Genomic DNA, 14,847 nt, shown 5'->3' with positions numbered 1-14,847 from the left:
AATAAAACAACTTGTTACGTGTTGCTGTCCACGACTAGAGAAAGGAACAACTGTGTTGAAATGGAAAGAAAATGAGCCCCTATTTTAAAATACACTAATATTGCCATACTGTAACGGAAAATACTCGTTCTTTAGCATTTCTTAATTTTCTTTGCATATTTAAAATCAGTTTTCAGATAAGATATGAAACTAATTCTAAAGAAAACTGACTGCACTTGAGGGTTAAGGGGAAAGTTTTCAGAAAAGCTCGTTGGCTGGTGCTGGATGGCTATGTTGCCGTCACAGGTGTTGAGGGGGCCCTGGCTCTGTCTATGGAATTGTGCTGTGAGCTGGAGGTGGCAAGGGCGGGACATTTGCCTGCTCCTCAGGAGCTTCCCCTGTGGATGGACAAGCAGAGGAGACACATGGAGGGAAACAAATGCTTTTACTTTCCAGCTTCCTGATTGAGGCACATGCAAAGGTGTTGTTATTCTATCATTTAAGAAACCACAAGGCACCATTTGTTCACAAATGTGCTTTGCAAAACATTGAGGGGCTGTTTCAGTTTTCCAACTAGCAGGTTACTGGAGAGACTTAACCTGCATATCCTGAACAATTCCCAACCTCCTCTTTGTGTGTCTAGGGTATTGGTGGCTCTCCAGGAATCACAGGCTCTAAGGGTGATATGGGGCCTCCAGGAGTTCCAGGATTTCAAGGTAAGACAGCACAGGCCTTGCTGCACAGCCTTTGCAGCAGCAGATGCTGTATGAAGAGCTTGCTAGCCTTGGGCACTTTAGCACTGATAGCACCGGTGCCATTATAGCACGAGATACTGTTCTCTTCAAATTAAAAATGGCATTTCTGTGTGGCAGCCCAATTTGTATAATCTTATGGATGCCAGTGTAAAGACATTCTGATTTTCTTATTAAGAATCAGTGGATCATTAACATCTCAATAAGAAGTCATGGATTTGGGCTATTCATTAATTTATTCATGTATTAAACACACATTTTTGGGCTGCTTACCAGCTCCCAGGCACTGCAGTTTTTACTGCTGAGTCAGATACACGTGAAAGGCAAATAAAACAGGTCGCAGCCTCAAGGTGTCTTGTGGTCCAACTGGGGACGTGTGAATCAGATCGGGACCAAAAACAGTGCCCTCTGTCCCTCCACTAGTGGATCATTTTACAGTTGGCTGCATGCTTATAAAAATGTAGCTTCTGGGTTCTAGAAAAAAGAGTTTCATTAAAAGTTTTACACACGTGACCAGAAATAATGCTGTTTTCTTCCTTGAAGATAAATTGGAAATTTGTTCACTGTCTATGTGTGCATATATGTTTATGTGTATATGTGTGCATGCATAAGCAGGTGTGTGAATGTGTATATATGAGTATATGTGTGTATATGCATTTATTTATACATTTGTGTACATGTATGTGTGTGCACTAGAGATACACACACACATATTTGTATATCATTGGGAATTGTGTACAAGACAATGCTTTCCCTCTGCTTTTAGGTCCAAAAGGTCTTCCTGGCCTCCAGGGAATTAAAGGTGATCAAGGCGATCAGGGTGTCCCGGGAGCTAAAGGTAGGAGAGTTTGTTGATCTGTGGGTGCCTTACTGGTGCTTTGTGAAAATGTAAAAGCCAGGAATGCACAGAATTGGGCTGTTTGGTTTTTCATATGTGAAATGACTCAAAAATTATTAAAAACAGTTGATTGAGAATTCTTTGCAGCGAGTCAAGATTCCTGTAGTAGACATTTTAACCAGCAACTTGTCTGGAAATAGAATCTGATAAATCCAGGACTGAGGGAACTCCAGGGGAGGAGGGGTGGCTGAGGTTCTCGCTGACAGGCTCAGAATTCAGAAACTTCCCAAGGCTCTAAAGTTAGCCTGAAATCAACCACTGAAAGTTATAATAGGAAAGAAAATCAATCTTGCACTTAGAGACGGAGTGCATTCCTGCTGCACAGTGAAGAATTCTTCCTGGGAAAGGTGCTGTTGGCTTCTCCACCGGTAGGAGCCCACAGCATGAAGGGCGCCGAAAACCAGATCATCTCAAAAGGGAATGGTTTAAGCACAGTATTCATCCTGCTTCCTCTTAAGAGCAGACCATATTTCTAGGGCATCATTTAATTTTCAAAACCATGTTTTGGGAGAGAGAATGAGAAACCACATGCCCGGAGAAGTGGAACCCAAGGAAGGAGAGGGGAGGGAGGGTGTGTGGAAGGGGAGGGAGGGTGTGTGGAAGGGGAGGGAGGGTGTGTGGAAGGGGAGGGAGGGTGTGAGGAAGGGGAGGGAGGGTGTGTGGAAGGGGAGGGAGGGTGTGAGGAAGGGGAGGGAGGGTGTGTGGAAGGGGAGGGAGGGTGTGAGGAAGGGGAGGGAGGGTGTGTGGAAGGGGAGGGAGGGTGTGAGGAAGGGGAGGGAGGGTGTGTGGAAGGGGAGGGAGGGTGTGTGGAAGGGGAGGGAGGGTGTGTGGAAGGGGAGGGAGGGTGTGTGGAAGGGGAGGGAGGGTGTGTGGAAGGGGAGGGAGGGTGTGTGGAAGGGGAGGGAGGGTGTGAGGAAGGGGAGGGAGGGTGTGAGGAAGGGGAGGGAGGGTGTGTGGAAGGGGAGGGAGGGTGTGAGGAAGGGGAGGGAGGGTGTGTGGAAGGGGAGGGAGGGTGTGTGGAAGGGGAGGGAGGGTGTGTGGAAGGGGAGGGAGGGTGTGTGGAAGGGGAGGGAGAGTTGAGGGTGTTGGGCTGAAGACGGGGAGGCCGAGGGGACCTCGCACTTTGTGTGGTTCTTACCACATGCCAAGACTTGTCATGCAGAAGAAGGATTAAGTTCATTCATCACTCAAAGATCAGGACCAGTGTGATACTATACAGTAAGGCAGGTTTCAGATGAGTGTGGGAAAAATGTCCTAATCACAGAGTGGCACTCTCCACGTCAGAAGCGGGGGCTGCCTGGGAAGAACAAGCTTCTCTCCCTGCTGGGAGGGCTGGCATGAGGCTGCAGGGCAGTTGTCAGGGGTCCCAGAGCCCAGAATGCAGTGGGAAGTTACACTGATGCCCCAATGCCTTTGCCCGAGAGTTCAGGATTTCAGGTTAAATAATAAAGATGTGCAGATTGGACATGTTTTGTGAAGATCCGATTACCTGGGTTTTGATAATGACTTTACCTTTGAGAAGTACCTTCCATTTGGGTAGCTTCACCCGGGACTCTCCTTCTAAAGTTGTTTCCGCCCCAGTATGTGGACAGTGAAATTGATCAATGCCTTCCCTATTCCCACAGGTCTCCCGGGTCCTCCTGGACCCCCAGGTCCTTACGACATCATCAAAGGGGAGCCCGGGCTCCCTGGTCCTGAGGGCCCCCCAGGGCTGAAAGGGCTTCAGGGACTTCCAGGCCCGAAAGGCCAGCAAGGTGAGAAGGCTTGGCCTGTGCAGGGGTGATATGGGGAGCCCAGAGGGGCAGTGGTCAGAGTTCCTCCTCACCCATGTATTTAAAATAAGTTTCTGGGTAAAGATTATACACACACATATGAATATGAGTTTCTTACCTCCCTTCAATGCATATCAAAACCTATGACATTTTTAAAGGGACCTAAAAAAATCCAGAAGAAAATCCAAGAAAAGCTAGAGGAACACATAACAACACATCTGTGTTCAGTTAGAAAAACATGGGCTCAAAGAACCAGATCATTACCTTTCCCCCTCCTGCCTCCCGCTCCAGATGGGGGTGGCACGTAGCAACCTGGAATGGTAAAAATCGGTGCTCTCCATCCATGCCCCCAGGAGCGCTGCCTGATTGGCACTGTCTGTACAATTCTCTGTTATTTCCCCAAACCCTAACATAGTCTTCTGCTTATTTGAGCTACACATCTCCTATTTCAAGAGCTACTGATAAGGAGTGGGTGGGAAATAAAGGAGAATGAAAACATTTAAAGTTGAAAGCATCAATGAAAATTTAAAGATACTTAAGAATAAGCTAGCCAGGCTCACTGGGACACACCTATGTAATGCCAGCATTTTGGGAGGCTGAGAGGGGAGGATCACTTGAGCCCAGGAGTTCAAGACCAGCCTAGGCAACATAGGGAGAGTCTGTGTCTACAAAATAATAATGATAAAATTAGCCAGGTGTGGTGGTGCATACCTGTAGTCCCAGCTACTCGGGAGGCTGAGGTAGGAGAATCGCTTGAGCCCGGGAGGTCGAGGCTGCAGTGAGCAGTGGTGACACCACTGCACTCTAGCCTGGGTGACAGAGCGAGACCCTGTCTCAAAAAAAAAAAAAAAAAAAAAAAAGAGAAAGAAAGAAAGAAGAAGAATAAGCTATGTACATGAAAGCAAACAAACTATCCATGTTGGTATATCTGTTGCCTAAAAATTGAGACCCCAGTATATGGCTGAGAGAGGAAGTTATCCAGTCTCTCATTCCCTCCACATCACCTGCCTTTTCCAAACCAATCTGCCAAACAGCAAGAAACCAGGGAGAACTCAGAACAAAGTGCCCAAACACACACCCCCATATGAATATCCAGCTGCTTCTGCAAAGTCTGTACTCGACTTTGTGGGAAGCAACTCCTGGCTGTCCAAGAAAACGTTCTCATTTGCGGTGAGACTTTATGCTTGGCTCCTTGAACACTGAAAAGGACATTTAAGAAGGGAAGAAAGAGATACAGCTTACTGCCGTACGGGATCATAAATTATTTTTCCTCTGCCTCAGGTGTTACAGGATTGGTGGGTATACCTGGACCTCCAGGTATTCCTGGGTTTGACGGTGCCCCTGGCCAGAAAGGAGAGATGGGACCTGCTGGGCCTACTGGTAGGTTGCCAGACTTCCAACCTAATTACACCCGACCAGGATCTTTGGGATAGAAGGAGCAGACCCAGGCATGGGGAAATGGCAGAATGAAGTTGGATATATTACTTGACAGATTTCCGAAGAAGTCTGTTTCTTAGAAGAAATAAGATCAAATAGAAGAGCTAAAGAAGTGTCCTTTTTTCTGTGTAGAGACAGATATTGATCAAAGTGTACATTTCCCAGATGTTGTTGAAAGGCAGCCAATAGTGGTGACCCATGTGGTTTCCTAACTGGGATGTGAGCTGCAGCTATGAAAATTCTATTTCAGCAAAGGACAAGGGAAGTAGAAATGAAAATAATGCCAGCATTGGCCCAAAGGCATGGGATGAACTTGGTCTGCTTCCTTAGGAGAAGGGACACTTGAGTGTCCCGTGAAGGCTATGATGCAAAAGGCTGAGGCCACTGACTAATTTAACAAAGAGCTCAGCCCAGCAGACCTGGGCACACTTTGGCACATGGCACAATTAGAGAGGGGACAGAAGCAGGCCTTGCCTGCGAGGTCCCTTACTGCTCCATTTCCATACGCAGGCTTTGGGCTGCTATGGAAGAGAAAACACCTTAAGAGGAGGTTGTTTAATAATTCTATGATAGTCCTCCCCAACAGGAGCCCCACGATTCCATGTGAATGACATGCACAGAGTCACATCATTCATTTATTTTCATTTATTCATGTATCCATTTTCATATATGTCATATATTCGTTGAACTAAATTGTTCAAGCATCTGCTCTGCACCAAGAACTGTGCTTATAAAAATATCTTGAGGTGGTAGGTAAAAAGAAAAAGTTAAGACACCATGCAGGAGGCAGGCTGCTGTATTTAGTTAGCCATGCATTCTTTTTAGACTTTTTTGGTAACATGAATAGGTAGGATACTTTGTGGAAATAAAAAATATTAAAAACTCTTTGGAGAAAAATGATTTTGAAAGCCTTTAGGGGAGCATGTTTGCAATTAGGGAAACTAATTTGTCTCCTATCTTCCAGGTCCAAGAGGATTTCCAGGTCCACCAGGCCCCGATGGGTTGCCAGGATCCATGGGGCCCCCAGGCACCCCATCTGTTGATCACGGCTTCCTTGTGACCAGGCACAGTCAAACAATAGATGACCCACAGTGTCCTTCTGGGACCAAAATTCTTTACCATGGGTACTCTTTGCTCTACGTGCAAGGCAATGAACGGGCCCATGGCCAGGACCTGGGTAAGAAGCCTGCAGATCCGTGCATTCATTCAGTGTAGGTGTGTTGAGTGCCTTCGGTGCGCAGTGCTGGACTCGCCTCTGCTGCTGCAGTGAGGGCAGTAGCCAGTGAAAAAGCGGCCCGGCCTCATTTCCCTCCATTGATTACAAACAATCGGTTCAACAGCTGCAGTATTACTAATGGCAAGCCAAGAAATGTGGAGACTGAATCTTCGAAAATCTTTAAATTAATAAAACTTTAGATCTCATCTTCAAATTATCAAGTAGGATCAAGATTCCTGGACTGCACTTAACGATTTGCATTGATGCAGCTTAACCATTGCTCTTTGTAAAAAAAATGTCCACGTTATCCTGTCTGAAATTCTCTACGGCTGCTGAGCTCTGCTCCTCTAGTTTAGATCAGCAGAAAGCTACATATCTGTCCTCATTATCTTAATCTGACCCAGATATCCTCCACCAAACTGTGTTTTAATTTTCTCTGCCCCTTTAACTTTTATCAGGGTTAGAATCAGCAAGCTGCTATAGAAAGAGCATCTCTGCATTTTCTGCAAAACTGTTGTTAAAGACATTGCCCAATTTGTTACTATCCATTGTATAATGAACCATGTGTTAAGTTCCTTCTAGAATTCAGCTTTAGGAAAAGGTTTCTTTGTGCTGGTAAACTGGTTTTGTTTCCTTTCATCAAAAATGTCCTACATAATCCTTTATACATTTCAATTTCAGTGATTATGTTGATTATATGTTTTTGCTTGTTGTCCAGCTGAAATCCAGTTTACATAGAGATAGATTGTGAATTATAAAGAAAACATCTCACATTGTCTTCTTCCTTGTCTAGGCACGGCCGGCAGCTGCCTGCGCAAGTTCAGCACAATGCCCTTCCTGTTCTGCAATATTAACAACGTGTGCAACTTTGCATCACGAAATGACTATTCGTACTGGCTGTCCACCCCCGAGCCCATGCCCATGTCAATGGCACCCATCACGGGGGACAACATAAGACCATTTATTAGTAGGTGAGTCGAGCATTTGTAGGAACAAATGCAAAACTGAAGAGGAAAAGTCTCTAGTCTGGACAAGCATGTTTTCTATTTTTCTCCAAAACGTTCAATCCATTGCCATTTAGCTTATTATTTGTGATATCCGAGTTTTGTAATGGAAATCTACCATAAAAATTATTTGACATAAAAGTCAGTTGGCTGGGCACAGTGGCTCATGCCCATAATCCCAACACTTTGGGAAGCTGAGGCGAGAGGATTGCTTGAGCTCAGGAGTTCAGGACCAGCCTGGGCAACATGACGAGACTTCATCTCTACAAAAAATACAAAAGTTAGCTGGGCGTGATGGCGTGAGCCTGTGGTCCCAGCTACGAGGGAGGTTGAGGTAGGAGGATCACTTAAGCCTGGGATGTTGAGGCTGTAGTGAACCGAGACCACGCCACTGCACTCCTGCCTGAGCAACAGAGTGAGAACCTGTCTCAAAAAGAAAAAAGAGTCAGTTATTCTCTTTTAAAATTATGGTGCAAAACCATGGTGAGATAATGCCAGCCTTGCAGAGATAATTTATATTTTACCTGACTCACTGTGGTGGTTGCCTTTCCTCTTATGAGCAAAGTGATGCCACTTGATTCTTCAGCAAGCGTTAGAACAGTGTTTCTCAATCTTTCTTTTTAAAAAAGTAATAGCTTCCCCAAGGAGCCTTTTAAGACATTGTTTTCTGAATCATCCCTGCCCCTATGAATTTTTTTAAAAATTATTTTTAATTTTGGTAAAATGGACATAACGTAACATTTACCATCTTAATAATTTTTCAGTGCACAGTTCAGTGGCATTACAGTTCAGTACATTTGCATTGTTGTTTAACCATCACCACCATCCGTCTCCAGAACTTGTTTATTTTCCCAAACTCAAACTCCGTCCCTATTAAACACTGACTCCACATCCCTCCTCCCAGCCTCTGGTGACCCCCATTCTACTTTCTGTCCCTGTGAATTTGACCCCTGTAGACACCTCATATAAGTGGAATCATACGGTATTTTTCCTTTTGTCACTGGCCTATTTCACTCAGCATAATGTCCTCAAGGTTCATCTACATTATAGCATGTGATAGGTTTTCTTTCATACTTAGGGCCAAATAATATTTCATTGTGCATAGGTGCCACGTTTTGTTTCTCCATTCCTCTGTCAATGGACACTTGGGTTTTGTCCACACCTCAGCTATTGTGAACAATGCTGCTATGAACATGGGTGTGAAAATATTTCTTTGAGAGCCTGCTTTTAATTTTTCTGGATGTATACCCAGAAGTGGAATTGTGGGATCATATGGTAATTCTATTGTTAGTTAATTCTATTTTTAGTTATTTGAGAAACCTCCATGCTGTTTTCCACAGTGGCCGCACCCTTTATATTCCTGCCACAGCCCACAGGGTCCCAGTTGCTCCACGTCCTCACCAGCACATGTTGTTTTCACGTGTTGTTTTCTGCCTTTTTGATAGTAGCCATCCCAATGGGTGTGAGGGGGCCCCTATGAAATTGTAATACCGCAGACATACTGTGTATCTCCTCTGTTTGTGTATTGTATGTATATCTGTGCTGTATACATAAAATTATACAGCTTTATACATAAAAAGTTATACAACAATACACACACTCCCAGTTCCACCAATTTTTGCTCCCTTGGGTGATATTGTACCCATTGAAAATGCATGTGTTTGACTGAGCGATCTCCCTTAAGTGTTTATCCGCACTAATATCTGAAGTATGTTTTCAGGCCCTAGGAGCCTCCCTGATAGGAAGTAAGATGGGAAACTGAAGTTATTATGACTGAAAATAACATGACTGTCCTCTCTTTGCCTCTTTCCTTCTCATTAAAAGTTTATTGCTGGCCAGGCACAGTGGCTCACGCCTGTAATCCCAGCACTTTGGGAGGCTGAGGTGAGCGGATTACCTGAGATAAGAAGTTGCTATAGGTAAATCAGTAAAAAAAAATTCATTAATAACTTAAATAGACAAGCAGACCCAGGCTGGGCATGGTGGCTCATGCCTGTAATCCCAGCACTTTGGGAGGCCAAGGCAGGTGAATCATCTGAGGTCAGGAGTTCGAGACCAGCCTGGCCAGCATGGTGAAATCCCATCTCTACTAAAAATACAAAAATTAGCTGGGTGTGGTGTTACATGCCTGTAATCCCAGCTACTCGGGAGGCTGAGGTAGGAGAATTGCTTGAACCCAGCAGGCGGAGGTTGCAGTGAGCCAGGATCGCACCATTGCACTCCAGCCTGGGCGATAAGAGCAAAACTCTGTCTCAAAAGAAAAAAAGTTTATTGCTTAGAAATACTCAGAAATAATAGGAAAGTGGCCAGTGAACAAATTCATTTGACTAAGAAGCTATTCTGTAATTTTACTTTTTACATATTAAGATAATAAATGATAAAAAAGATAAAAAGTTTTTTATATTCCCTTTAAAGAAATCAGCAGTCTTTGAATATGAAGAAAGATGTAGCAGTATCAGCTAGGAAGTGCCCTGTATTCAAGAGAAAAGGGAAAAGGGAAGCAAATGCTTGGAGTCACCCCTGGAGCTCCTGCCCAGCTGCCCCAGGCTGTGCCTTTGGCCCAACTCCTTTCATTAGATGAACATGCCCTGTTTGGGGGAAGACCAGGGTTATGTGCCAGGCAGGTCCTGGCAGATGACAGTTTAGTGAGAGAGCTATGCCACGTGGGACCATGGATCAGAGGGCTGGAAGGCGCCTCCTATGTAGGAAAATCTTAGATCTTTGATCCCCTTACGTAAAATATCTACTGACAGTTTTCTTTGATTTTTTTTGAGCTATAAGAAAACTTATTTTATATGTCTTGAAATGGAGAATATCATTCATTACACTTCCAGAATGGCGCTTTTCAGAATGCAGGCAATACTTCACCTGTGCCAGTGGCTGCCAGATATTGACTGTTTTGAGACTTTTATTGCTCAGAACCATGCCTGATAACTAGAAGGAAAAGTAACAACTTTTGTGGGTTTCTTTTTTTAGCTTCCTTTACACAACAGGTAGAAAAAGACTATCCATTGATATGTTTCCTGTTTACTTTCTTGGCAATGTTGACATTTGACCTTGATTCAGAGCTCCTTGACAGGAGCTCTGGCATGCCTTGGTGGTAGTCCAAAAACAGGTCTCAGAGAAGCTGTGTGTCTGAGACCAGCATTTCTCTGTGACGCATTCCTCTCAGTGAAACACCCCTGGTCTTTGAGCACCAAGAGTCTAAGTTTCTGTATGTTTTGATCCTGAGATGAGCTCATAAAGCCAACGGGGAGGTGCTAAACCTTAGAGTCTAAGCAATGGGTACAGCATTTCCCACTTAACATGTCATTGGACCAGAAAGTCCTGAAATGTCCCAGGACTTTACATTTCCAGAATTTTATGTCTTTCTGTTAGTTGACACATCGAAGCTCAGCATGAAGGGACCTTCCCAGGCATGTACTTGAAGCCGCTGCCTTTGCATCAAGTCTGCCTCTACTTCCCTCTCGCAGAGAGGCTGCCCCTTTGTCCCTGTCTCTGAGCAGACATGGTTTCCATGGTTACTGAACTTAGCGGTTTCCACGACTTCTCAGGACTTACGGGTTCCTTCTCAGCTCTTCCCTTTAGGGAGGTCCGAAAGCTAAATCTTGGAAACAGCAAATGACACAAAAGCCTTCATTTTGAGCAGAAAAGGTGGCAATTGTACTGCTTTCATCCTGATAGTAGGGCACAATTTTCTAAGTACTTTCTAGCTTTCTGCAAACAAGACTCACAAGATAAATACTGATTGCTAATTGCTCTGATGAAAAGACTGCTGGATTGAGAGCAAGGAGAACTGCATTTTAGTTCTGTCTTGGACAGAACTAAGCCTGGCCTTAGTTTCTTCATATGCAATATGGAGAATTTGGCTATGTGAATTTGAAGGAATCACACAGCTCTTTAAGCCTGCAATGGGGCAGGACTCTTGAATCCCTCAGCCCAGAGACAGTCTGAAAAAGACAAAACCCTTCCCTCCAGGCTGTATTTCTAGGTCTCATGTCTAGCAAACAGATGGTGGCAGATGTATAAGGCCAATTTCAGTCACTGTTGTTTAACTGAACCTTTTAATTCATCTGCATTTGGGTGAATAAAATAGAAAATTGCACACCACACACACACGCGCGCACACACACACACACACACAAGTCCATGGAAAATCAAATGACTCATTCAGCCCTATTCCCCCTTCTGATCCACTTTCATGCAAATGTCCCAGTATAACTAGGTGTAATTATTAACACCATTTATAGTCATTTATCAGCATTGTTAACCCTCTGTTCATTTTGTGACTTGAATGTAATTATTCACTGTTGGCGTTTAATTTTTTTTTTAAACAAAGCATTATCCCACCATCAAGGGTTCCCTTCATTGAGAGGGTCTTAGTCAGAACACTATGCTGTTTTAATTTATTTCTGGTGCAGTCCCAAGGCTGAGCTGAATCACCCTGGCTTGGGAGGCATCCCATCCTTGGGAGGGTCCTCTGGGGGTCACTTCAGCTGCAGTGGATGCTGACAGCCTCGGACCTTGGACAGCTGAGCCAAGAGAGCAGACCAAAAAACAAGTTTCCCGCAACAGGCCCGTGTGGACATTCAGCCTCAAGTTCATTAAAGCATGCATTATTTGTCTCAGTTACTCAACTCACTCAGTGCATTTCTTATACTAAAGATTATTCATAGCTTCAAACAAACTGTTGCATTCCAGAAGGAGTAGCTCTTAGATTTCACCAGCATTTTTTCTGAAGCATTTATTGTGCTTGTGGAAGTACATACTCATTGTCGAAAGATTGGAAAACGCTCAAATACCCAAAGAAGAAAAGTTGCCTGTAACCCCAGCCCCTCCAGGAGAGCCACTGTTAGAGCTTTGTCCTCCTATTTTTCCCTTCTACAAGACAGACGGTTAAATAACTTGTCTTGGATCTATTTTTTAAACAATTTTTTAGGGGCAGGTCTCACTATGTTGCTCAGGCCGGAGAGCAGTGGCCCACAGGTAGGCTGAGCATAGCTCCCTGCAGCCTTGAACTCTTGGCCTCAGGCAGTCCTGCCTCAGCCTCCCGAGTAGCCAGGACTACAGGCCTGTGTCCTGCTCTAATTTTTTTTTGAGACGGAGTTTCACTCTTGTTGCCCAGGCTTGGAGTGCATCGACACAATCTCGGCTCACTGCAACCTCCGCCTCCCAGGTTCAAGTGATTCTCCTGCCTCAGCCTCCCGAGTAGCTGGGATTACAGGCATGTGCCACCATGCCCGGCTAATTTTTTGTATTTTTAGTAGAGACAGCATTCCTCCATGTTGGTCAGGCTGGACTTGAACTTCTGACCTCAGGTGATCCGCCCGCCTTAGCCTCCCAAAGTGCTGGGATTATAGACATGAGCCACCGCTCCCAGCCATCCTGCTCTATTTTTGAATTGAATGTTTTAATACTGAGACAGGCTTATAAAACCAATGGGGAGGTGCTAAACCTCAGAGTCTAAGCAATGGGCACAACGTTTTCCACTTAATATGTAATTGGACCAGAAAGACTGAGTGAGGACGTTGAGTGTAGGTAACGGGGCAGTGCATGGAGGGCGGCCTCTGCCCTGTGCCCCAGCTATGCTGAGTGTCTCTGCTCCACTTCCAGGTGTGCTGTGTGTGAGGCGCCCGCCATGGTGATGGCCGTGCACAGTCAGACCATTCAGATCCCACCGTGCCCCAGCGGGTGGTCCTCGCTGTGGATCGGCTACTCTTTTGTGATGGTAAGTGTCTGGGGAGACGCCGTATTTCCCGGGAAGAGCCCCACTTGCGCCCCATAGTCGCCTCTGTCTGGTGCCTCCACACCTTGGAGTTCTCTGCATCTTGATGTTTAAGCCCCTCCTTCTTCCTCCAACCGTACCCTTCCAAAGCATGCCTCGAAGCCTGGCCTGCTCTGCCTGGTGACAGCAGGGATCTCCAGCACCAGCCAGAACGCTCCTCTGCTCACAGCCAAGATAGCTGGGATGAGCATCTTCCTGGAAATGCAGGCCCGGGCCTCTGCTCCCCTGTGGCTGCTCCACTCAGGTGCTCTACAGCTGTGTTCCAGCACCAGCAATATGAGCAGCTTCTCTATACAAGCAGCTTCTCCATACAACCAGCTTCTCTATATGAGCAGCTTCTTCATATGACCAGCTTCTCCATATGACTAGCTTCTCTGTAGGACCAGCTTGTGCATATGACCAGTTTCTCTATATGACCAGCTTCTGTCTTTGAGCAGCTTCTCTGTATGACCAGCTTCTCTCTATGAGCAGCTTCTCTATATGACCAGATTCTCTATATGAACAGCTTCTGTGTATGACCCGTTTCTCTATATGAGCAGCTTCTCTATATAACCAGCTTCTCCATGTAACCAGCTTCTCCATGTGACCAGCTTCTCCATGTGACCAGCTTCTCTATATGACCAGCTTCTTTACACGGAGGGGAGGCCTCTTTCAGGGAAAGGAGGAAGAGAGCCTGCACGTGGGAAGTACACATTCTACTACAACATGCATGAGCTTGAAAGCAGAAGCTTGAGTTAGGGAGAGAATACCCGAGGGCTGGCTGTGGCCTCCACGAAGGCCCTCTGGGGACGGTGCTGCCTGGGACCCTTCCCATGGGGCAAGGACTGCTCTCCTAGCCCCAGGGCTTCCCTTCCCCACAGAAGCCGATTGAAACAGAAAACAAGGCCCCTGTTTGATACACTCATTGTAGCTTATTTTATTCTATTACCCCAGTTGGCAGTATCGATTGAATATATACAAGTTGTGAACTTGTAAGATCAGAGTTATCCCGGAATTTGCCAATTCCCAGTAAATGACCCTACACGTACATACACATCTGCATCATCACTGGAAGTCCTAGTCCCATCTTCACACTGTCAGGAATGGACAAGTTGTACAATTGACCCACAGATGAACATTATTTATTTGATTGACAGGCTTCATAGCTATTTTCTTCTGTAAATTATTCCAATTGTAGAAAAAATTGGCAGGAAAGCATTTTTTTTAGTGTTTGAGTGAGGACGCTGAGGGTAGGTAACAAGGTAACTCATGAATGGTGTGGCGTCTGCCCTGCGCCCCAGCCGTGTGGAGGGTCTCTGTTCCACCTTCCAGACGTGCTGTGTGCGAGGTGCCCACCATTGCGATTTCCTTCTACTGGATTTTTCTTGTGCTTTTCTACGCATTTTTCCAAGTGTAGAAAAAGTTGGCAGGAAAGCAATTTTTAAAACGTTCGTGCGTGTATACAAGTTTGATTGTATGATTTGCTGGGTTGATTGTACTGCAGCTAGACTCTTCATGTTGCAACACCACCACCAGATTAACAGGTTGTTCCAATAATTCGAAGTGCCGCATTGTAACTACTTTATCGAGAGAGCCAAAAAGGTTGAAAATGCTGTATAGAGAAATCAGGACACTAGCAATGATGTAAGCATGCCATGTTCATTAAAAGGTAGATTGGATTCGCCGCTCCGTAATCATAAGAAATACTGAGTGGAATCTCTGAGTGTCGGAGACAGCCCACAGTTGCACTGAGGAACCACAGGAAAGCTGTTGTCACCACCACCCCTTGTCTGGGTGTCACAAAGACCTGAAACAGTGATTGCCCATAATTTCTCTAAATCAGGAGCAAACGAAAATAGTGACGTTCTAGAGAACAGTGTCTTCCAGCACCTCCTCTGAGTTCTCAAGACGGTGGCTCTGGTGTGGAGGTCTGGAGACCCCTGTCCTTGCCTCTGCTCCGCCTTGAAGCTGTGTGATCCTGGTCAGATCCCAGAATGTCCTCAGCTGGGAATCAGTGGAGTTAGC

General features: G+C 45.4%; 1 protein-coding gene across 1 annotated transcript in view; it reads left to right on the top strand.

Moving 5' to 3' along the window:
- The window catches only part of COL4A1 (collagen type IV alpha 1 chain), a 157,929-nt gene that overhangs the window by 138,818 nt on the left and 4,264 nt on the right, over positions 1–14,847 (top strand). The window contains exons 44-50 of the mRNA XM_054447361.2: positions 623–695; positions 1,498–1,569; positions 3,255–3,383; positions 4,683–4,781; positions 5,803–6,015; positions 6,848–7,025; positions 12,672–12,786. Of these exons, the coding sequence (XP_054303336.2) occupies positions 623–695; positions 1,498–1,569; positions 3,255–3,383; positions 4,683–4,781; positions 5,803–6,015; positions 6,848–7,025; positions 12,672–12,786 (879 nt within the window). The remainder of the gene's footprint in view (positions 1–622; positions 696–1,497; positions 1,570–3,254; positions 3,384–4,682; positions 4,782–5,802; positions 6,016–6,847; positions 7,026–12,671; positions 12,787–14,847) is intronic.

This window comes from Pongo pygmaeus, chromosome 14 (assembly GCF_028885625.2).
Source record: "Pongo pygmaeus isolate AG05252 chromosome 14, NHGRI_mPonPyg2-v2.0_pri, whole genome shotgun sequence".
NCBI lineage: Eukaryota > Metazoa > Chordata > Mammalia > Primates > Hominidae > Pongo > Pongo pygmaeus.
Note: the sequence above shows the minus strand (reverse complement) of the source record. Positions and strands in the feature narration are given on the sequence as shown.